This window comes from Strongylocentrotus purpuratus, unplaced genomic scaffold (assembly GCF_000002235.5).
Source record: "Strongylocentrotus purpuratus isolate Spur 01 unplaced genomic scaffold, Spur_5.0 spur5_scaffold_6, whole genome shotgun sequence".
NCBI classification, from domain to species: Eukaryota; Metazoa; Echinodermata; class Echinoidea; order Camarodonta; family Strongylocentrotidae; genus Strongylocentrotus; species Strongylocentrotus purpuratus.
Window position 1 is genome coordinate 21,700,017 of NW_022145612.1, and position 23,594 is coordinate 21,723,610.

At 37.9% G+C, this 23,594-nt stretch overlaps 1 protein-coding gene across 2 annotated transcripts; it reads left to right on the top strand.

Moving 5' to 3' along the window:
- Positions 1-7,860: 7,860 nt before the first annotated feature.
- Positions 7,861-23,593, top strand: LOC753105 (Bardet-Biedl syndrome 2 protein homolog). 2 transcript variants are annotated; one of them, XM_030972079.1, is made up of 18 exons: positions 7,861-7,956; positions 9,714-9,861; positions 10,613-10,834; positions 11,322-11,447; positions 11,833-11,973; positions 12,533-12,637; positions 13,054-13,140; positions 13,908-14,043; positions 14,549-14,688; positions 15,357-15,479; positions 16,343-16,440; positions 17,208-17,315; positions 18,253-18,379; positions 19,147-19,275; positions 19,786-19,923; positions 20,604-20,716; positions 21,207-21,355; positions 21,970-23,593. In XM_030972079.1, exons 2-18 carry the CDS (start codon positions 9,745-9,747, stop codon positions 22,068-22,070), a joined length of 2,160 nt encoding a protein of 719 aa, XP_030827939.1. In that variant the 5' UTR covers positions 7,861-7,956; positions 9,714-9,744; the 3' UTR covers positions 22,071-23,593. The 2 variants fall into 2 exon arrangements, with proteins under 2 accessions (XP_030827939.1, XP_030827940.1); XM_030972080.1 differs by having other exon boundaries at positions 7,895-7,956; positions 9,723-9,861.
- Position 23,594: the final 1 nt, after the last annotated feature.

A 23,594-nucleotide genomic window follows, 5' to 3' on the forward strand; every position in this document is an offset into this window, starting at 1 on the left:
CCTTTGCCTTACTCCGACATCTATTGATGAACTCGTCGATCGTTTCTCCAGACATCTGCTTGTATCGCATTAATTCGAGACGATGAATCCTGAAGTTCACTTTGACATTCAGTTGGCCTTCGATTAGGGCCCATAGCTTGCCTGGGTCCTTCTGATCCTCTACACTGAGGCTAGAGGCGTTTATCCTGCGTAACCCTTCGTTCCCAAGAGCTATCTTTATTTTTGTTGCCTGTTTTGTAGTATCAGTTATCTCATTATCGAGAAGGCAAAGTTCCATTCGCTGTTGAAATAACGTGAATTCTTCAGCGAGACCACACTGAGGGTCCCACTTCATCTCTGGATAGCGAGCCATGGTCCTGGTTTCTACAATGGGGTCTTGGACTACACAGGTAATTACATGTAGATCTAATACATGAATTGTGACTTAAATCGACATGTAGGCCTACATAGCAATTAGCATTTACACTATAGACTAGATCTATATGTACAACTTCAAAATGTAGGTTCAAATGTATCAAAATATATCAAGTCTAGATCCATAGACAATTAGACCCCCTTGTGTAATTGGTCTAGCAAAGACAACTGGTCCTGGACCCGCTTAAGGGGATACCCGGACCACTGTTTGGTCTATACTACCAGTGGCAGTAGAGTCTACCACCACTAGATCTAGATCTAAGTTAGTAATAGTACATCAGCACTTCTACATACATGTAAGAGATATGTGTGTATCATTCACTTAATTAGGACAGGTCCACATGTAGAAATTGGACTTGTTAAGGTCTAAAGTAAACACATCTAGAAATCTAGACCAGGTCCAGTAATATAGAACAAGGTGAAAGTAGATTTTGATCAAATTACACCTACTTAGTCATACTCGGTCTAGTCTAGACTATCTATCTAGGCTAGGTCTTGATCTAGACCCCTAGACTAGACTGTAGGCCTAGTCCAGTTTTATACGACAAACAAAGCACACTAATTAGACTCTATGGTTTAATTGTTTCAAACCGAGTCCAAACATTATATGTCTGCTTAGATTATAGTCCATTTGATTGAGAGTCTAATCTAGTTTTCATTCCACAATCAGATCCGGCCAAGTCCAGCAATCAGTCCTGGATCTACTTGCACGGTCCGCAACACGACGCTCTGGGTCCGAGTGGCGGCTAGTTCCAAAACCATCATGCAGTGCAGGGCTGGAAGTCCGAGGTAGCGGCCTTAGAGCTGTACTGTTCCCGGTCCCGGTCGAGCCTCTAGGCTCTGGTCTTGTCGAGCCTTTAGGCTCTTCTCCTGACGAGCCTCTAGGCTCTGCTCCTGGCGAGCCTCTAGGCTCTGGTTCTGCCTCCTCATCAGTTCTGGTCCTGAATGTATAGGGCTTTAGTCTGACAGTCAATACACTAGTCTACTCGTACTGTTTCCCGCGTAATATAGATCTAGTGCGCAACCTTACGCCGACACAAAGTCATATTGGAGACGCGGCTGTGAGTTTACTCTGCTGGCTGTGCAGTGTGATTGTCGGCAGTTCAAAAACCGTCCCTTATCAATCTTTCATAAGTCATTCAAGATTATTGCTTGCCCTATGTGATCTGCAGTTCAATAGTAATAGATATGGCAATTCTTTTGACCGCTGCCACCATGTTGAAAGATCAGATGAACGGATAAATAAGAGATCACTGTAGACAAGGTTCATGTATAAGTGGCCATCTTGAAAGTGCTTTATTCATGTATCCTTCCGCCAATCGCGGCCTCATTACGCACATCAATGAATTATTGATGTTGTTCATATAGTACCACAACACATTTGAGGGCACATTTGGCGCATTAATGTCCACCACTGACTTGCGGAAACAAAGGAGGCCTTCTGATTGGTTAGAAGTTAGAGAAAACTCTGGATGTCACGTCGCGAGACTTCAAACTTCAGGATCGAGCAAGAATACCGACATAGCGGATCTATGCGTATCCTTGACGAGGTGACTCCCCCCCCCCCCCCCAACATCCCCCCTCTCTCTCTCTCTCTCTCTCTCTTACTCCCACCTCTCTTCTCTCAGGCTCTTACCTCCCTCTATCTCTCTCCTCTCTTTACCCCCCCCCCCCCGTTTCTTTTGTTTCCCTTTTCCTTCTCTTCTTTTCTTTCTTTTCTTTCAGGCTTTTCCTTTATTTCCTCTCATTCCTCTTTTTCTCTTTTCTCTTTCTTTCTTCTCCTTCGTTTCTTTTCTTTTAGTTTTCTTTTTTTCTTTTCTTTCGCTTCCCTCTCATTTTCCCCTCCCCCTTTTCTCATTTTTCCCGAAAGCAGCGCAATTTTACCGACAATATATGACAGGTGGGGGGGGGGGTAGTGGCGGATCCAGGGGGGGCCGAAACGGCCGCGGCCCCCCCTATTGGCGGCGCAAAAAAAAGGAAGAAAAAAAGAGGAAGAAAAGAAGAGAAAAAAAAGGAGAAGAGAAAAGAAAGGAGAAGGGAAAAGAAAAAGGAAGAGAAGAGAAAAGAGAAAAGAAAAGATAAAGAAGAAAGCCCAACTCCCCCCCCCCCCCCCCCTCCCCCTCCCTCCCACTCCGGGGTCGGAGGGACCGAATTTGTGTTCTCAAAATTTCCGATAAAGAGTTACTTTTCACTCAACAAAGTCCGGCCCGTAATACACAAAAATCCGGCCCGTACTGACTTACACCGGAGATAGAGGGGTGCTTTCAAAGAGAGGGAACATACATGTGCGTACCCTATAGTAAGTGGGTGGGGGGATTCGGTGAGAAAGGGGGAAAGACAAGGAAATGGCGCTAAGTGACAGTAACGACGAATAAGGGAGAACTGTAATCGGGAGATTTGGGGTCATTCCAGAAGGTTTGGCAAACGTTATTGAATAGAGGGGGTCGGGCCGGCCGCATAAAATCTCGAGCCGCGGATTCAAAGTTAAACGTAAAAAACAGCCCCCCTGCGCTACAAAGGTCATCACTCTTTAGTGAGAAATTTGAAAAGGGCACAATATTTTGGATGTCTTTTAAATAGAAGCTATATACTCAACAGTCAAATTTTAAATTAACGGTTGGGCCGCTTCATTACTCTTATTTTGCCCTTCATTTGGATTCAGCTCATACCAACTCGCTCGTGTTTGTATTTGAACTCATGTTAGTAGTAATCATGGACAGGAGCGGCAATCCTGGGCCCGATAGGGAGACACGTCCCCCAGGAAATTTAGAAATATAGCTAGAAAGAAATATAGCGGAATTTTCTAGAATGCATAATTTCAACATTGCAAAATCTTGCTTGGTTGCTACGCCCCGGCCCTCGCCCGATAACACAAAACTATGATATGACGCTCCCGGCCGTGATTTATCCATGGTTAGTGTAATAGATCTTTTCTCCCTTTCATTTCTACTAACCTAATTGGGTGCTATCACAATCATGATTGTTTCATTTTCCCCTTAAAGCAGGCGCGTAGCCAGGGGCGGTAGGGGCAGGAAGAGGACATAGGACGAAAAAGGAGCAGACAAAGAAAAAAAAAAATTCTGACAAGTCGGGTACGGTACAACGAATCGTCTTCTTTCTCTAATAATGTAATGTAATGTCAAAGCTTCCGCGCTTCGCTCGGGAGGGGGGCAACTGAAATCAGACAAGGAATTGTAAAACGAATCGTCTTCTTTGTCTAATAATTTAATGAAACGTCAGAAGTTTACGCGCTTCGCGCGGGCGGGGAAAAACCGAATTCAGCCAAGGATTTAGAGTCGAGAATGGAACAACGAATCATCTTCTTTCTCTAATAATTCAATGAAACGTCAAAGCTTCCGCGCTTCGCGCGAGAGGGGGAAAACTGAATTCAAACAAGGATTAAGAGACGAGAATGGTACAACGATTAGTCTTCTTCCTCTAATAATGTAATAAACGGTCAAAGCTTATACGTGCTACGCGCGGGCGGGAAAAACTGAATTCAGACAAGGATTAAGAGTCGAGAATGGTACAAAGAATCGTCTCCTTTCCCCTTATAATTTAATGAAACGACAAAGGGGGGGGGGGGGGGAACTCAATTCAGACAAGGATTAAGAGTTACGAATCGTCTTCTTTCTCTAATAATTTAATGAAACGTCAAAGCTTCGCGCAGGAGGGGGGGGGGGAACTCAGTTCAGAGAAGGATTAAGAGTCGAAAATGGAACAACGAATCATCTTTCTCTAATAATTCAATGAAACGTCAAAGGCCAAAGTTTCCGTGCTTCGCGCGGGAGGCGAGGGGGGGGGGGGGCTAAATTCAGTCAAGTAATAAGAGTCGAGAATGGTACAACAAATCTTCTTCTTTCTCTAATAATTAATGAAACGTCAAAGCTTCCGCGCATCGCGCGGGAGGGGGAAAACTGAATTCAAACAAGAATTAATAGACGAGAATGGTACAACGATTCGTCTTCTTCTTCTAATAATTTAATAAACCGTCAAAGCTTACGCGCTACGCGCGGGCGGGGGAAAACTGAATTCAGACAAGGATAAAGAGTCGAGAATAGTACAAAGAATCGTCTTCTTTCCCTTATAATTTAATGAAACGCCAAAGCTTCCGCGCTTCGCGCGGGAGGGGGGGGGGGGGAACTTAATTCAGAGAAGGATTAAGGGTCGAAAATGGAACAACGAATCATCGTTCTCTAATAATTTCATTAAACTATGAAAAGCCTAAGTTTCCATGCTTCGCGCGGGAAGGGGGGGGGGGCTGAATTCAGTCAAGTAATAAGAGTCGAGAATGGTACAACAAATCTTCTTCTTTCTCTTATTAATGAAAGGCCAAAGCTTTGAAAAGCCAAAGCTTCCGCGCTTCGCGCGGGCGGGAGGAAACTGAATTCAGACAAGGATTAAGAGTCGAGAATGGTACAACAAATCGTCTGCCTTCTCTAGTAACAATTAATGAAGGGTCAAAGCTTCCGCGCTTCGCGCGTAATGGAGGGGGGGGGGACAGCGAGCTACCCGAATATGAGTTTTTGATATCTTTTCTCGTTTATTTTGGTGATAAATAACACTTTCACAAATTATTGTTGCTCGCTCGCTTCGCTCACTATTTCGAATTGTGAAACCAGAAAATTACTTTCCGGGCAAGAGGCTATAGCCCCCCCCCCCCCCGATGAAAATGTCAAAAATTCTACCGGTATCGTGCTTCTAATATGACCTTGTCGGTATTGGTATGTTGATTTGAAAAAATGGTCTGCGCAATTTTCAAATTTCCGGCCCCCCCTAATGGAAAATCACGGATCCGCGCCTGGGGGGGGGGGGGGGGTGTCGCACTATAAAAGAAATGCAATTCCTCATGCTCTCGCACCTTCCTTTTATCGTTGTTTAATTCTCTTTCATTTGTTTACTTTTTCCTTTAACTCACAAAAATTCTCTCTCCCCCCCCCCCTTTCAATCTCTTTTTTTGTTCTCCTTGTGCTTTTTTTTTTAATTTATTTTTTTATTTAGAGGGGGGGGGGCTACACGCTTGGCAAGAGGGACCCAATATTATGCACACTGCAAAATTGTGTGTCCCCCCCCCCCTCTCTCACCCCTATCCCGTTAAAAAAAAATCACCTTCTTATGATATAAGATCTTTATATCTTTCGTTTCCCTTCTCATTATTCTCTTTTTCTCCGTTATCTCTCCTCCGTCTCTCCCCCCCCCCCCCCTTTCTCCTTTCCCCTTCCTTTTTCTTCTTCTTTCTTTCTTTCCTTTTCTTTCTTTTTCCCTCCTCTTTCTTTGCCCCTCCTTTTTCTTCTTTTCTCCCCTTTTCTTTTTCCTCCTTCCCCCTTTTTTTACCGGGGGGGGGGGGGCACGTGCCCCCTGTGCCCCCTGAATACGACGCTGCATAAGGTCGAATAACTCCTCCTCCTCCTTCATCTTCATGTGTATTGGGATTTTTCCGTCTCATTCTTCCTCTTCTTTTCCTTCGATCTTCTTTTTTCAAACCCGACAACAATGTTTAATAGCGCAGTGCATGTTCCGAGGAAGGGGGCGAGATGATCATCTAGATTAATTTATTTGTCAATGGAACATCTGAACATGGAGAATAATGTGAGTTGGGGGATTTGGCCAGCCTGGAGGTGGCAGTAATATCGGAGGCAGCCCTCCGGGGGAGAGGGGGCAGGGAGGGGGGGGGCACAATGCCCCTACCCCATTTGTTCAAGTACCCGAAAAGTGCCGCCTTTAACTTTGTAAGAAGTGCCCCATTTTACATAGGAAAAGAGCCTCTTCCCCCTTTTTTTCACCTCTGATAAATGCCCCTTTTCATTTTGACACACTGCCTCTTTTCCTTCGACAAGTTCCCATTTCTTTTTGCAAAAAGTGTTCATTTTTCCATTCTCATACGTGCCCTTTTTAATCTCTAGTAACTGCCCCATTTCAGGTACGAGAAGTGCTCCTTTTCACTTTTAATAAATAATAATAATAATAATAATAATGTAACTTATACCGCGCCAAATCCACTCTGTGGAGTGCTCCAGGCGCGTGTAAACAGGAAAAACGATCAAGACTTGAAAAGGAATGTTTTGAGATGAGTTTTGAAAGAATCAGAAGATAAACATTTTTTGATGTCTTCAGGAAGGCCATTCCATAATTTAGGACTAGAGTATGCAAATGATCTTTCCCCCCACGTTTTGGTAATTTTGGGGGTCACAAGAAAATTGGAAGTGGATGAGCGTAGAGGTCTTGCAAATGTCCCCGTCACCCCCTGATATTTGCCCTATTCAAATTTAAGAGGTACCCCCTTTTACTTTGACAAGTGCGCATTTACCTGTAAGAAGTGCCTCTTCCCTTTTTTTTAATAACTTCCCCTTTTTAAACTCTGATAAGCGCACGTTATATTTTCACATTTCACATGTGCCCCTTTTCTGTTCTAATAATTAAGTGCCCCTTTTCCTTATGATAAGTGCCCCCATTAAAAAGAGCCCCTTCACCTTCTCATAAATGCCCCTTTTCAGGTACGAGAAATTACTCCTTTTCACTTCAAATCAATGGCCCCTTCACCTCTGCTAATTGCCCCTATTAAAAATATGATCGATGCCTCTTTTGTTTCAACTTATGCACATTTTCCTTTATCATAATTGCCCCCATTTATTTCATATATAGTCAGTGAAAGTGCTCCTTTTCACCTCTGAAAATGTTCCTTTTAACAATGATACTTACCCCTTTTCCTTTCTAATAAGGGACCCCTTTTCATGAATGCCCAAAATCTGATGGATGCCCCTTTTCCGTCGACAAATGACCATTTTCCAATGTTCATCTCGTGACTGAGTGCCTCTTTTTATAGGTGTAAGAAGTGCCTAATGGTTTTTTGAAGAGAAACAAATATTGAAATCCCTGATAATGGAATTACAATGTAAAGGTATATACCACTGTCTACACAACTGTATATTTTTGCTTCGAGATTTCCCTTTGTACGTGTCCTTTTTTCCAGAAAGTGCCCTTTTTTCTTGGCCCCCCCCCCCCCCATTTTGGAAGTCACTCGGCCGCCCCTAAAGAGGACACTTTTTTTTTGTCTCAAAATTTGAAAAATTGACATTTTGCTCCGTTGGGGGGGGGGGGGGGGGTAAGGTCACCTTTCTTAGATCAGCCATGGGTGTGATTTTTCAAAGGGGGGGGGGGGGTTTAGGGATTTTTTAGGGGGGTTTACACACATAAAAATACCAAAGGGGGGGGTTTAACCCCCCAAACACCCCCCCCCCCCCCCTGCGTACGCGCCTGCTCTAAATGTACAGAAGTATGATCCACTTTTGGGATTCATATTAGGGATACACTTCGAATTGAGAGCTAGAGGAAATAAACTCTCGATTTTGTTTTAATAACCACTAGTCAATTCCCAGTTTCTTTAGAGTGGCTCACCCATCCCACAGAACTGTTCCTTATTATTTTACAGTTCTGCAAGTTGAGGTCGGCCGCAGATGGCGCGCGTTTGACACAGCAAATTCCACAGAAGGTTGGCGTCCGTCTCTTGGCAATAACCGATGTTTATCAAAGAATATATTGGTGGTAAGGCATCTTTTTAAGAATGTATAGTGTGCTCTCCGGTTTCCATTTTTTAATAGTATTATACAAAAATATAGGTAATTTCTATAATTAAATATTGCCCGTGTTGTTTGTACTTGACACGAAGGTACATAAGATGAAATGAATTCGAGGCAGAAATAACAGTCCCGTGCCTTGACAAATGTGTGGCAAAATATAAGAATAGATGAGCATGAATTATCATGATCATAATGATGAGTCTGTCAACTTATGTCTGTGTCTATGACTGTTTGAGTGTGAGTGATGTTGCTCAGCTGCTGATATTTGTTTTTTGTTGTTGTTTTAATGGCGTCCAGATCCAGCCAATGTTCAATGTTTGCCAATCTACTATCTAGCTCTAAACTAGTAGAGTCTAGGGGGCCGTTTCTCGAAACCAACTCCATGACAGTCGTATCTTTGTCGGCGACCTACGGAGATGTCATGAAGCGGATAAACCATTTCACAAAGCCATGACAGACATGATATCGATATATCGCGATACTAGCAGCTCAAGAACATAGTCTTTGTCACGATCCATTTGATTTATCAAGAATAACCCAAAACAAGTTTTGGGGCTAAAATTGTTCAAAAAGAAAAATATACATATAAATTCTCATAAAATAAATAACAAATAGTGTCATTATCATATTTACATCATCAAACGATTTGCATATTTCTGTAAAGATTCTTAAATTAAAGAAAAACCGGTGAGTGTTTTTTTTTTGACAGTCGAATCAAAAGTTAGTTGAAGGATACCGTAATGTGATAGTTTATCAATACGTACTTTTTTGTTTATTGTGACGAGGAATTTTAGGCAAAATGTCTTTTCTCAGCCAGTTTTTATTCTAGAGTCTCATAAATACTCGTTATATAATTGATTTGATATTGAAAATATAATTTGGAAAAAGTAATTAGAGAGGGAATAATAATGCACATAGGCCCCAAAGGTATGACGGTATCCTAAGAAAAGACTATGGATCGACTATGGAAAACGGTGTGTAACATTCTTACCTCTCTTATTTATATGTTATAGTTTAATGATTTGTGATTTAATGTTTATATTCAGCTTTTTAAAGTTTCTGTATAATTTGTATTCTCACTTTTGTATATTTGCATTTCACATCCCAGAGAATTACGTACCGAACTCGTCTATATTTTTCTCAAAATGATAGTGAAACTAATCGTCCATTTCGCGGCCCATGGAATGGCAACAAACTGACTTGTGATGGCGCTTTACAGCAATTAAAAAGATATGACAGGTTCGGAGCAGTGACAACTCGCTTGTCGCGGAAGTTGTCGCTCATCTTGGCAAAGACGGCTTCGTGAAACACTTAGCTGACAAGTTGCGCGACAGTGGCGAGATGTCGTTGATCTTGTAGTTATAACGGTTTCGAGAAACGGCCCCTAGGTCTACTTGATGAATAATTAAAGAATAGGATGAAAAAACATGCTCACAAAGCTCAAAGGCATAATGACAAACACAACGAATCTTGTTACTTTAAGTTTAACTTAAGTTTGTGTCTGGACTGGATACTTAACAAAAAGAGAATCTAGAGCCATCTCTTTTCATGTTGGGTGTTAGGAAAATTATGTATATTTTTCATTTATGATTAGTAGACTCCACCATTAAAGCTTGTATTCTTTTGAAAGGTTCATGGAACATTGAATGCAAACTTGTTCAAATGACTTTTTATTTATCCTCTTTCCCATTTCTCTGCCTCATTTTATAAATTGAATTTAAGCTGAGGAAGACCACTACAAATAACGAGCAAGATGTTGGTGCCAATCTTCACTTTGAAGCTGAATCATAAAATCAACCCACGCATGGTTACTATTGGAAAGTATGATGGCAAGCATCCTAACCTCACAGCAGCCACAACGGCAGGAAAGGTAAGATAATATCTTGCAATCTCATCTCTAACGTTACAGAGCTTTAAAGGCATATCATACAATGCAATGCATTCATCATAATCTTATAAAAAAAATGTTGGAAGAAATGTTGAGCAAATTTCTATCGATATGCATGAAGCTGTTACTGAACATATAGGACATAAGTTTATGGTGTTTGAAGGTTTTAATTCCTAATATTTCAAGTGCTTGTTGTCATACTTTAACAAATATAGTTATGTAACATTTTGATGATTTTGAGCAAGTGTATGTGTGTGTGTGTATTGGGTTTTTAAAGACGTGTATCAATCAGATATGATTATTTACCCCTGTGGACCGACCTTTAACGTCACCATCCGAAAGACGTGACTCAGTTTTGAACCTGCGTCCTCAGCTGAATCAGTTTGTAACTTCCACTGCCTAGTTGTGGCGTACTCCAGAGCGGTTGCTTATATTGTAACTGGGAAGGTGCTACATAAAAAACAGTTACTATTATTATTGCCATTATAATGTAAAATCACAATATGTATGTATATATTTTTTAGGTAAATTTGAACATGAAATTGAATGTAGAAAAATGTTTGTGAGATTTCTTGTGGGAACAGTGCAAAAAGATAACTTTTTTTTATTTATTTGTATGTGCAAATAGATAACTTTTTAAACAAGTATTTATAAGCTGAAAAAGTTATTTGTATGTCGACAGGCAGACTGTTAGTACTACTATTCTCACTTTCACTTACTCATCCATTACCAGGTCTTTGTCCACAACCCTCACACTCGCGCTGTGCGTGGAGGACGAGCCAGTGAAATAGCGGTGGATTCAGACATCAGTCTCCTCAATATCAACCAGAAAATCAGTGCCATCTGTGCTGGGTCACTTGATTCAATGGGTGTGAATGACATCCTGATGGTGGGCACCCAAACGAACCTCCTAGCGTACGATGTCCAGAACAACACGGATATCTTCTACAAGGATGTATGTCAGCTCCCAATATTTTTTTTTTGTGTGTGCAAAGTATCGTTAGTCTGTGTAATTGAAGATTTGAAGCCAGTTATTATGGAGATGAATGTCTTCCCTGTGAAAATTTAGGGAAAAACAAACAAACAAAGAATATATGATGGTCATGTAGAATTTTTTGAAGATTTTAATAGCTATAATCATAGCTTTGATGAATGAAAGGTAATGTATATTATAAAGATAGGTGGCTATTATTCTATATGTATAGACCAATTTCTTTCATGATTATTTTCAACTCTGTAAACACTTAACTCGCCATGTTTTATCATTACATGGTGTCGGACGCACAAATCTACAGGCTCCCAGTGTTTGTTACAGATATGTTGTTCATGATGCATATGAAACCAGAATAGAATTGTACTTAGTGCGAAATAGATCTATTCTAATTCTCCCTTAACATTTGCACTTAATCTATGATATAAAATCCACAATATTTTTCTTACAGGCACCAGATGGAGTGAATGCTGTTGTGATGGGTAAACTAGGAACCATCAATACACCCCTAGCAATCACAGGAGGAAACTGTGCTCTGTCTGGATTTGACATTGAGGGAAATGATCTCTTCTGGACGGTGAGTATTATGTTTAAACACATTTATACTTCTTTTATTCTCTCTTTCCGTTACTATCTATCCAGAAATTTGTTTCATATATACACTCTCTTTTGTGGCTTCTTCTGATCTCTGCCCTCAATATCATGAATTATATGTATTTCCCTGTCTTCTTAGTTTTTTAACATGCAGTAAAAAAAAAAAAATAACATAGGAGTGGAGATTGATTGAACTCTGCATTGCTCAAATAGAGTTTTGTTACAACCTATATGTTGAAGTTTTGATTCTTCAATGTGTTTGTTTCATTTATTTCACCCTGCCTTTTACTGTGAAGAAACAAGGCAACAAAAAAGAGAGATTCTGGTGTAGATTTCAATTAATTTTATTATTTTCTTATTTTTTCAAGGTGACTGGTGACAACGTATGTTCTTTAGCATTATGCCAGTTTTCTGGAGATGGCAGGAATCAACTGGTTGTTGGATCAGAAGATTACGACATCAGGGTATTCCAAGAAGACGAGATCATTGCTGAAATGACAGAGACAGAGGTAAATCTAGTAGTTGTATCATAATGAGCACCTTACAAGTCAACTTAATAGAAGCAGATCGATATACTGGTATTATTAAATCGAATGTTTGAATGCCTGCTCACTGCAGACATGGTAGCAGAGAAAGCTGATAAAGAAGGCTAAACACAACCTTTCTGTAAACACTCATTAGCTTTATGTATGTTCTTGTAAATGAATTAACTGAGTTGAATTGAAGGCATGGAAACTTTCAATATTGTAATTGTATTGAAGGAAAGTGAATGAATTCAGATTGCAAGAGAAAAACATGAAAGGTGAGCCCTAGCAGAACTATGATTTTTGTTTCCTGTTTGGGAAATGAGTCTGAAAAACCCACCTGCAAAAAGAATGGAGGGGGGGGGGGGGTCTCCCAAATGTTCATGAACACCACCACCATTCTCCACCACCTGATCTCTAACAGTGTATTAAAAGTATGGCCGATACCTGATGATGATGCCCTTTTAAAATTATTTCACCTGTAATATATGATGACGGCCATAGGCCATGCTTAAGTATTTTGTTGCCCTTTGGTTTTATTCAGGCCATAACAGCTCTCTGCCCAATGACAGATGCTAGGTTTGGTTATGCATTGGCAAATGGTACTGTTGGTGTTTATGAAAAGAATTCAAGGTACTGGAGAATTAAGGTAAGTATTTCTTTGGAAAACTAAATCTTAATTCACAAATTTTACCGGTATGGAAGAACTTTTTCTGGTTTTCTTCCAAATTAAGACTTAAATGTTAAGTATAATTCATAGGTTCTTCATTTGAAAACAATTGTGTAACTATGAATACCAGCCTTGTATCTTCTCTAGAAAGTATGTCATCTTTAAACAAATCTGTTTGATGAAGAAATCAATAAAGAAATCAATTTTTTTTTCAACGTTATGATAGAAAGAGCAAGGCTAGTTATTTAGGGATCAGTTTTCACTGCTTGGTTATAGGATTCAATCTTTTTTTTTTTCATTCTCGAAAATGGCAATGACTGATTGATACATGTATGAGTATCAGGAACCATCATGCAAGACCATGCGTACCCCTCTGATCTCCTCCATTCCCACAGTCTAAGAACCAGGCAGTCACCATAGATAGCTTTGATCTGGATGCAGATGGCGTACCTGAACTGATCACAGGCTGGAGCAATGGCAAGGTAAAGTAACAGAGACCGTCCGGTTTTCTGCTTTGATAATTGAATAAATACACTGTAATTTCAGATTATGTCCCTCTTCCCAGTACTCCAAATAGGTCATTTATAAAGCCACGTCGTAGATGCAATCTGAGCATCTTCAGTTTTGAATATAGACATCTGCATAACTGAACAAATGATTTCAGCCTCCAAAGAAATATTAATAAACATTGATTTGTTCATGGCATAACTTCTATAATTCAAGAAATTAGTGGGATTTTCTTTCCTGTAAATCTTTATTTTTTTAATTTAAATAATAATAAATAATATGGATATTTATATAGCGCCTGTATCCGCCAGGCTCTAACGCTCATGGCGCTTTACACATAATACCCTGGTTATAGTGATTTTATTCATCATTTAAGAGATTAGAGTATGTCTTGGAATGTATACCCTCAGGTTGCACAGCAGCAATAAAAAAATAAAAAAATCCAATTTTATAGACAAGTACAAGTATATCTTGTACAAAAATACAAATGCAATTACAAGAAAATACAAAAGAAATCAAACAGAAATAAAGCAGGAATGAAGGAACAGATCAGTGTTTGTTTCCTCCCCCCCCCCCAAAAAAAAGAAGCAAAAAAAGCATTTGATTTCAATTGAATCAAGTGCCTTTAATAAAAAATGTCATTAATATCAGATAAGGCTACCATCATTTTAAAGTGGAGACCCCTCCCCTATCAAATTTGTTGGAAATGCAGCCTTTAACTTTTTTTTTTAATTGATGATAGATTGATGCAAGAAGTGATAGGACTGGTGAGGTCGTCTTCCGGGATAACTTGTCCTCGGCCATTGCAGGGATTGTGCAGGGTGATTATAGAATGGATGGAAACATGGAACTTATCTGCTGCTCAAACGAAGGAGAAGGTATGAAATTCATTCACTATCTTGATTTAATAGAGTAACACAGAATGACAGAATGACATTTCCACAGTTTTTATTTTAAAAAATTGAATAAAAATTGAAATCAGCCATTCATCAAATGTATAAAATATTGTGTTTTAAATAGCTTTGTTAAATTACCATTTATGTCATTCTGTAAAAAATCTATAAAAAATTCAATATTTCATAAATTTGATGAATGTTTGATAGGAAACCCAAATGTTGTGAAAGCACTTTGTAGTAGTTAACATGCCATACTATTGATTTGTAGATTTTTATTACAATATCTATAATATTATTATTATTATTGTTATTATTATTATTTATTTGGCAAAAACAAAGAAAATCATTGGATACAAAACAAGAGTTACATGTGGAAAAGAGTCACATGGATGCCGGGAAAAGAAAAAGATTATTCTTTATTCAAAAGTGAAAATTCTCCAGAAATGCGATTTGGAATTTACTTTTACTTGTATTTCTCCCTATCTAGTGCGAGGTTACCTACCAGCTAATCAGGAGCAGAAAGGAAATCTCATGGACACCAACATCGAGCAGGAAACTATCCGAGATCTGAGCCAGCGCAAACAGAACCTCATCCTGGAAATCAAGAACTATGAGGAGAATGCTAAGGTGGGTGCCATTCTTGGTGTCATAAGATTGATGTTTCATATCAAGTCGTTTTCATGGAAAACGGGGATCCCTTCAAACTTCCTCTTGATTTCATTCATCCCTTTTTTTTAAAGAATTCCAGAGTATAGTCCTTTAGATGAAGTAAAACAAAACCATTTGGAGACTAATGATGAAACTAAGAAAAGAATATGTTACCGTATAGGTTTACTTTTCAACATTATGAATAACTGCATGTCTGCATTAGAAGTGTATATGTCCCCTTGTGAAAGAAATACTCCTTAATGCTCTCTTCATCCATGTGTTCATTGATCTTGGTAGTCTAAACAATTGCCAAAGTGATAACCCAACATCAAGGTCAATACTAAACCAAGATAGACTGGTCATGACCTTTGGGCAATAGTCCATGTATTGAGTCATCAAAATACAATCTCAAAACTTAACTGTGACCACATCGCCAAGACTTAGGACAACTTCATAAAATTATGGTAAAGCTGTACTGATTTGTCACTCTAAAATCAGACCATCGACAATCTAAGGAGATATTGATCATATTGAAGAAGAAAAGTGTGCTTTTCAAATACGTTCTATTCAAATTGCATGACACGTTTCAGATGCATAACATGGCACCAACAATTTAATTCTCTTTTTAATTCTCTTTTTTTTTGTAGGCTGGAAAGGATGAGAGACCATCTGGTCTAGGTGATCTAGACAAGGCACAGATGGGCATCATCCCTGCAAATACTCAACTCCAGACTACCCTCACTGTGAACTCGGGTGCTGAGAATAGCGCTGTAAGTACAACAGCATAGATGAGATTCATCCATACCAGAAGATTGTAGTAGTGCATCATTTCATCTTGAAAACTAAAATTGAATAGAGACAGAAGCGCTTAGACATAAGAATAACATTTTTATCATGAACAAAAAAAATCTATTTACCGGTAACATTTTTTCATAATTTTTTTATTAAAAGATGATATAGTATAATTTGCTCATGTTTTACGTGCTGTGCAGCCAGCCGTTTGGACTGTACAAAAGCAAACAAAGAACCTTAAGTACAACAGAAATTGATAAAATGGTAGGAAAAAGGAGTGAAAAATATTCAACTGGTGACCATGTATAATAAACATTACATGTTTTATTTTGTTCGTTGTCATTATAGGTTACAGGCCTGATAAAAACCTGATTTAAATCAGTTTCCTGATTTTTTTTTCTTCCCGATTTAAAAAAGAAAAAAAGAAGAAAAAAAAATTAAAATTAAAAAAAAAAAAAAAATTGTTTACCAGATTTTTTTTGTTCTTCCCTCTTTTATCCTGATTTTACCGATTTCCCCGTTATTTTCTCTAATCTTTCCTATTTTTCCCAATTTTTCCCAATTTTCTTACTCGAAAGGGGGGAATGTTGTTAGATGCCATTTTTTCCCCGCGAATCCTCTCCTCTTTTTTTACTCAAGGGGGGCGTGGTTGAAGGGAAAACAAAAAACCTATTTTTTTATTTAGTGCTCACTATCACCCCTGAGGTTATCATTTTCCTACCAGAATATAATGATATATATAAAAGGCATATCTTTTTAGCTTGGAAGTACTTTGAAATGTGAAGCTTTCAAAACAATAATTTTTATTTCTTGATTCTCTCTGTTGATTCAACTAATTCAGCCCCATGTTGAACTGACAGTGAACACCAGCAATGATACCGTTTTGAAATCTGTTCTCATATTTGCTGAGGGGATCTTTGAAGGAGAGAGTCATGTCATGTGAGTTAGCAATTTTTCTTTTCTTTTTAAACAATAAAAAAACACTTTATATGTTAGTATTACATGAGATATAACTCCTTCATTGCTTGATCAGTGCACTACAATTGTAAAAGAATGATTTGAGTTGGTATGTGTTTGTAATCAATAATGTAAGCTAAAGAAATAAAAGTGAGATCCACATTTCTGATTTCTCTGGTCTCATTTTGTTTTTTGAAAATGGAAGTTAGAAGTTATCCAAGCTATCCAAGTCCATGGTTTAAAGGTATTGATCAACATTTTTAAACACTTCTTGTAGTCCCATGTAACTTCATGGTAAATCATGATACTTCCTTTTTTTCTATAAAAAAAAGCAATATATGATGAGCTTTGAATTGAATCACATTGCATTTATTTTGTATGAAATTCATTGGGAATAAGAGTTAACTAATGGCACGTTTCATATGAATAATGCAACATTTGCATTCATTTTAAACCAGACAATGGTAATAATAAATTGTCATCTGAGCACCAGATATGAATATCATATGAAGTTATATGGATTTAACACCCATCCAGATCTCAGAGTTTGACTCTTAGCTTTAATAGACACACTTGATTTATTGTATATTGTTTTAGGAATATGCTATAACTGTCTGTTTTGTCATAAATAATCTTTGCACCAACAGTGGAAACCAATAAACTATCTATCTATCTACCAGTTTCTATCTATAATATCTGCATCAAAGCACCAACATTTGTTTTTTACTTTCTTCTTTCTCCCTCTCTAGACACCCCAACACACCTAGTTTATCTAACTCCTTGAAAGTGCCAATAGTCCCACCCAAAGACATCCCTGTGGATTTACACATCAAAGCATTCGTTGGTACAAAGTCAAGGTGGGTATGTTTTGATATTTTGTCTCCTGCCATTTTGAGAATCTCAAGTTTAGGAATTACTGTGTTTGTCAACTTTTAGTAATATCAGTTAAGTTTATCCTATTCTAAAATTTTAATTTCATTAGGAATGTCTAAGTCAAATTAATTGGAGGGACTAATTGGAGGGATGGAATAGATATTAGTTGTGAATTCATCTAGTATGAAAATATAATTGTATCCATCAGGTAAGTGCATACATGCGATGTTCTTGTACATGTTTAATATGGATGAAGTTACATGTATATGTACAATAAAGTGTGATAAATGATGATGTACATTAACTACAACACTATAGGGTGTAATCAGGTTTCTTGGCAGAAATTGTTTATCCTTTGTCTGAATTTAGTGAAATTTAGCCATACAGCATCACAGGGAGGTGGTGTAGGAGGTTCAAAGTAATTTTGCAGGTAGACATTTTGAAATTGACATGTTTTATAGTACCCTTGTAAGTACACAAGTTGGGAACCTTTACCCCTTGGCATTTTTCCTCTGGAGTAAACGTCCCCCATACTGGGTATAAGCCATATAAGGATGTTGTGCACTGGCAAGAACCCTGAGTGTACTTGCAGAGCGATCTATTACTACGTACGTACTCCATCCAATCTTCTTAATAACGGTGTGTTGGCTCAGTCAGTAGAGCGTCCGCCTAACAACCGAGAGGTCGTGGGCTCGAACCCCGGCCGCGTCATACCAAAAGACATTAAAAGATGGGAGTTGCCGCTACCTTGTTTGGCATTCAACAATAAGGGATAGAGCAACGTCGATCTGGCGCTGCTCAGTGGCTGCCGGGCTCACGATCAATTGGGCAAAAAGAATTTTCATTTTCGGTTTAACTCAATAAAATTTGGAGTGGACTTTAAAAGATTATTATTATTATTATTATTCTCTTTGAAACCAGTATGCAGTTCCATGTGTTTGAGGTAACTCGGCAGCTCCCAAGATTCTCCATGTACGTACCCTGCACAGACCAGGTCCCTGAGCCGAAGAGTAGTGTGGTCTTCACCATCAATGAAAGGATACAAAGGGTAAGATTTGTTTGCCTTTTAGGTTCAGCTTGAATCTTGATGGCCAAACTATGAAATATATTCATCTATCAAAAAGTACCCATGATGATATTTTCATATAAAAGAAAATGTCTCTATGTGGTTGAACGGTTGTTACCTTGGTTATAAGCCTGGGCAATCGTCAGCATCTGTAGTCAGTTGCTACTGATTTGGATTGATCGCAAGTCCTCCGGTCAATCACAAACATCCAGGTCAGAGTTACAATTATTGATATCAGGTTGCGATCAATTTGAATCTATCATAACTCTGTTTAAGATGGGGCCCAAGTTCCCATTTACTAGACCTGGGTTAAGAGAAACAAAGTATGTAGATACCAGTAAGATGCAGTGCTCAACTGTGTTTTTTCTGATGCACATATATGAAAGCTCATATTTCCGAACATGTATGTTTTCTTCTTTTTTATCTTTCTTTCTTCCTTTCTTTCTTTTTTCTAGAGTAATCGACACAAATGCAAGCACTGCTATATATTGTATCCTAAATTGCGTTAAATACTTATCGACATTTAATATTGTATAATTACGATTAAGTTTCATTTTGTATGTTACAACGTAAATATATTTGATATTTTTTCTCATGAACACTTCTGTCAGTCTTTATCAATACCTGTGTAATGTTGTCCGCTGAGAGCCAGAAGCTTTTTTTGCTCTTTATAATCTAAATTGTTATTAATAATCAGTAAAGGATTGACTTTTTACTTTATTTTCTGTACCCTCATTGAATATATATAGGTGGTGCTGTGGATAAATCAGAACTTCTTAGTAGATGAGGACATAGCAGCTGAGACACCCCTCAATGTAGGATTCCTTTCCTTGAGAGGATCAGGTCCTATCTTCATTCAGATGCAGGCCAATGGACAGGTGAGTGGTAGAAGGAATGATGTTATGTGAGAGCAACAAGGATGTTGTTAAACTTCTCCAAAGTTGAAAATTGGATTCTCATCTTTAAACTTTGTTACACAAGTGCAGGCGCATGGTATAAATATCCACAAGGGCAATATTTCAATGCAACTTTCACTTGGTTTTGTTTCTTGAAAAAACCAAGATCTTCCTTTAAAACTATCACAAAATTTACTCTATGATAAACTTCAGGTCTTTTTTTTCTTCTAGTGAAAATGCTTTCAAAGTTACCGTGCACTGAATAGTTTTAAAATTTATTTTCAAAGGATCTGCTTAATTCTTTGAGGAACTGATCATTTAGTTTTAAAAAATATGGGTGTGAAGTGAACTCCAGGCGCTGCCATTTGAAACAAAATGAAGTAAATGTATCTTTTAATCAAAATCTATAACTGAATGGTCTACAATGTGAAATGTCTTTTTACACCAAAACCTGATTTTTTAAAAGAATACTGTAAATGACTTTGATCACAGATAACCATCCGTACAGATGACATGGATCTAGCTGGTGATCTCATCCAAGCATTGGCTTCATTCCTGGGTATAGATGACCTTCAGGTTGTAGCTGATTACCCCATGCATATGGAGGATCTCAAGAATCTACTGGTCAAGGTCAGTTTGTCTTTCGTCAAGTGATGACAAACATCCGTAACTTTGGACCAGAGAAACTTGAAAATTGTTCTCAAAACTTGTTTGCAAATCAATTAATAAGTTTGTATTTCAATGGCCGGTTAATAGTAAGAGTAATAGACATACAGTACAGCGTTTTATGATTAAATGTGCCTAAATATGGAGCAGATATATGTTGAAATGCCTCCCAGAAGTTTGTACTGTTGTCGGTGGTACATTTGTTGGATTTTCTGGAATCATTTGAATTCAGCAACACTGTACTGTATGAAAATCTTAATCAATTTCCAATGGTACACTTCACAGCATGTTGTGGTATGTTGTATTTCTCAAAATACCCTATACGTTGACCTTTGAAGTATTAATTGTTCTCTTTCCGAATGTATGTGAATCAACCCTGTCATAGGTCATGGCTCTTTAGCTTTTCTTAACTTTAAAACATTGATTACTGTTTTACACCTGCCATATATATGCATCTACCTGTAATATTCAGTTGGAAGTATGGTGTATTGTTTCAAAATGAAATTTTCATTCTATTCTCATACTCTTTTACACAGCACTTCTTTCTCTTTCATAATTACCGGTAGTGATTCCATCAGTAAATATATAAGAGCGTTTCCCATCATATGCCTTCAACGTGTATGTCCGTCTTTGTTCTTATATAGGTGGATGAATTCCATTCTGTGAGACAGAAGTTAACAGCTGAGATGGCAGACCATTCTAACTTGATCAGGAGTCTGGTCGTCAGAGCTGAAGATGCTCGTCTCATGTCTGACATGTAAGCTAGCATACATTTTAAATTGTATTTGTCATCAATTTGTGTATGTTTAGAAGGAAAACAAGAGAGTGTGAGTGTGCGTGTAGTCTTTTTCGATGTCATTGTTTTGTTTATATTTGTATTGGGTTGAGTTTTAAGCACCTGCATATTATTTGCTGATTGCATTATCACTTATTATTTTGATTAATAACTAGTTTGTTGATTGGTAGCGAGTACCTCAGCAGTTATCCTCGCTTAAAAATCTGTTAAATTTGACTTCAGAAATGGGATGTGAAGATGTGAAGAGAGACTCAATAACAAATACATTTTCTTTCTTGTATTTGATAATACACTCATCTTCAAGTGTGCACTAGGAAAGAAGGGAAATGTGTTTGTGGAGAAAAACGTTATTTATATTGCCTTGTACTTTTATCACTTCTATGAAAAAAGATGCCTCGTTATTTTGTGAAAACACTTCCTATTGAAATCTTATTTGTTTCATACAATGCAGGAGGAACATGCGTCGTGGGTACATGGAGTTGTTTGACCTGAATCGTGACCTGGTGAATGGTTATAAGATCCGTTGCTCTAACCACCAAGAGCTGCTCAATTGTCTCAAGCTGGTCAACCAAACCATCCAAAAGGCTGGTCAACTAAGAGGTAACTATGTTGTGGACACAGAGACAGATTTGTATCAAACTTAAATTTATTTTAGGAAAAAGTTGAACCATTTTGCAAATTACGATTTGAGGACTGTATACATTCTGATCGACAAGGAAGTGATAGTTTGCCATCGCCTGAAACCAAAAGGTGATTATTTGCTTTATATTCCACATCTAAAACAATTAAACTACAAAAAAGAAAAGGACGTGCAGCATCTACATGAAAGACACCAGGCCCAAATTCACACCAAAAAAGTTAAAAGTTTAACCCAACCCCTTGAGGGTACGGTGCGTGCATGTGTTTGCTTTAATTGCGCTCATTGGTAATGCGTGCTTAATTACGCCTGTTTTAGTGCGCTTTTGGATAATCTTCAGTGAAAATGCATTGCCCTGTGTAGATAGTACCTCTATCTTCCGTGAAAGTGTGTTGCACTGTGTAGATAGTAGTACTATCTACACAGTGTAACAAACTTTTTGCTTTTCCCATCAATAATGGGCGAACTATCTTTCATCACGTGATTTACTTTTGACCAATCGTAGAGCAAGATTCTTAGTATGTGGAATATAAAGATAAATATCTAAGCCAATATTGTGTATCCTTCTGTATTTCAGTTGGGAAGTTCAAGACCATGGTGGTGTCATCCTGCAGGCAAGCCATCAAGGAGAATAACATCAGTGCTTTGTTTAAGATCATCAAGACAGGAACATCATGAAGAGGAAGGCTGGTATCAAAAAGACAATCATATCACTTCTCTCTAATCTCATCGGAGGTCATTAGTACCGATGCTCTCATCGTCTTCAAGGAATCTATTCAGAAAGTACCGCTCAGTCTCTCGATCTCGTTTTGAAGGACTTTATTCATTGAGTACTGCTGCTTATATATTTTCTTTCTCTCTCTCATCATGAAAGAGTTTATTTATTAGTCTCTGTCCGTCCAATTCATGATTAACTCAGAACCTTGACTATCTGTAAGACTGAGTTGAATCTTTGTGCCTAGGTAGATTTTTAGTGCAATTCGAAAGGTACATAGTGTGAATCTGCTGAGAGGGTATTATTATACAAGTAATTCACCTTTTTTTGTGTGTGTTTGTTAAAGGACATTGATTTTTGAAAAACTTTGGGCCCACGTGTGAATGGCGTATCAAGTAACCTTAATATGCATGTCTCCTTTAACTCAGATGTTACACAAATATCTTTGGGAAAAAAAATTCTGAGGTAACGCACCGTTTGAAATTGGCTGCATATATGCATGCAGGTTATTTCAAAGTCTATGAAATAGACTGCATAATTCAAAAATTATTTGAAAACTAGGTGTTGCACACTGGTAGTGATATTCCTTTTTTTTCTTCGGGCGTTGCCCATTTTGATATTTTATTTTATTTTGTCAATACTGCCCAATTATGGCAGATTTCATTGCAGGTTTCCAAGATTGACTAAATTATTTTACAACAAAAAAAAACACAGAACTATATCACTGCTATTGTTTGTGGTATAAAGTGTTTGTTATAACTTGATAGCAACCTTTTAGCTTGGTGGGGAGAAAATCATTTTACAAATCATTTACATTCCGTAATCTATTTTTGATAGCAACCCTGTAGACTTGTGCAGATGAACAATTGATGTAGGGAGCAACCTTGGACAGCAAACACAGGCTTGAATTTTAGTGAATGCTGGCTGCCCCTGTACACAGTATAGATGTATTCTTCTTTAAACATATAAAGAAAATGTTGACATACTTGTATTGCTTCATCTATATTGTGAAACTGTTTTGAAATGTCTTCATGTCATATCATAGAAATGTGATACTGCCCTGGCAGGAGACAATAAACACAAGTACATAACACTAGCAATGATATGTGACAATGCAGGCAATTGCTAGGCTTGTTTTCAGCGTCCAGTATCCCTTTTATGAATTTCGACACGTTTCTTAGCAATGAAGATAAAAATCATTTACTGGTGGTATGTATACACCTGTAGATATTGCCATAGAAAGGGTTTTATTGTTGAAACAAATTGATATGTTCAATAATTTATCCTTCAATTCGCCTCAAATGTGAAGTATTTGAATTTTTAATCATGGTATGATAAGCTTTTTCTATTGTTGCCTTTCAGCGTGCATGTTGTATTCAAATATTGTAGTTTTGAAATTAGTGTACATAACATTGTAAATGGCAGGTTGTACATATTCTACATGTGGAGAAATATAATTCATAGTATGTCTGTGAAAAATTATAAAT

Excerpts from the sequence above, each read along its gene's own strand:
- LOC753105 (XM_030972079.1), top strand. The coding sequence starts at position 9,745 with ATGTTGGTGCCAATCTTCACTTTGAAGCTGAATCATAAAATCAACCCA. Across the intron at positions 12,638-13,053 it reads CAAGGTACTGGAGAATTAAG|TCTAAGAACCAGGCAGTCAC; the intron begins GTAAGTATTTCT and ends CCATTCCCACAG. Across the intron at positions 19,276-19,785 it reads AGATGCAGGCCAATGGACAG|ATAACCATCCGTACAGATGA; the intron begins GTGAGTGGTAGA and ends CTTTGATCACAG.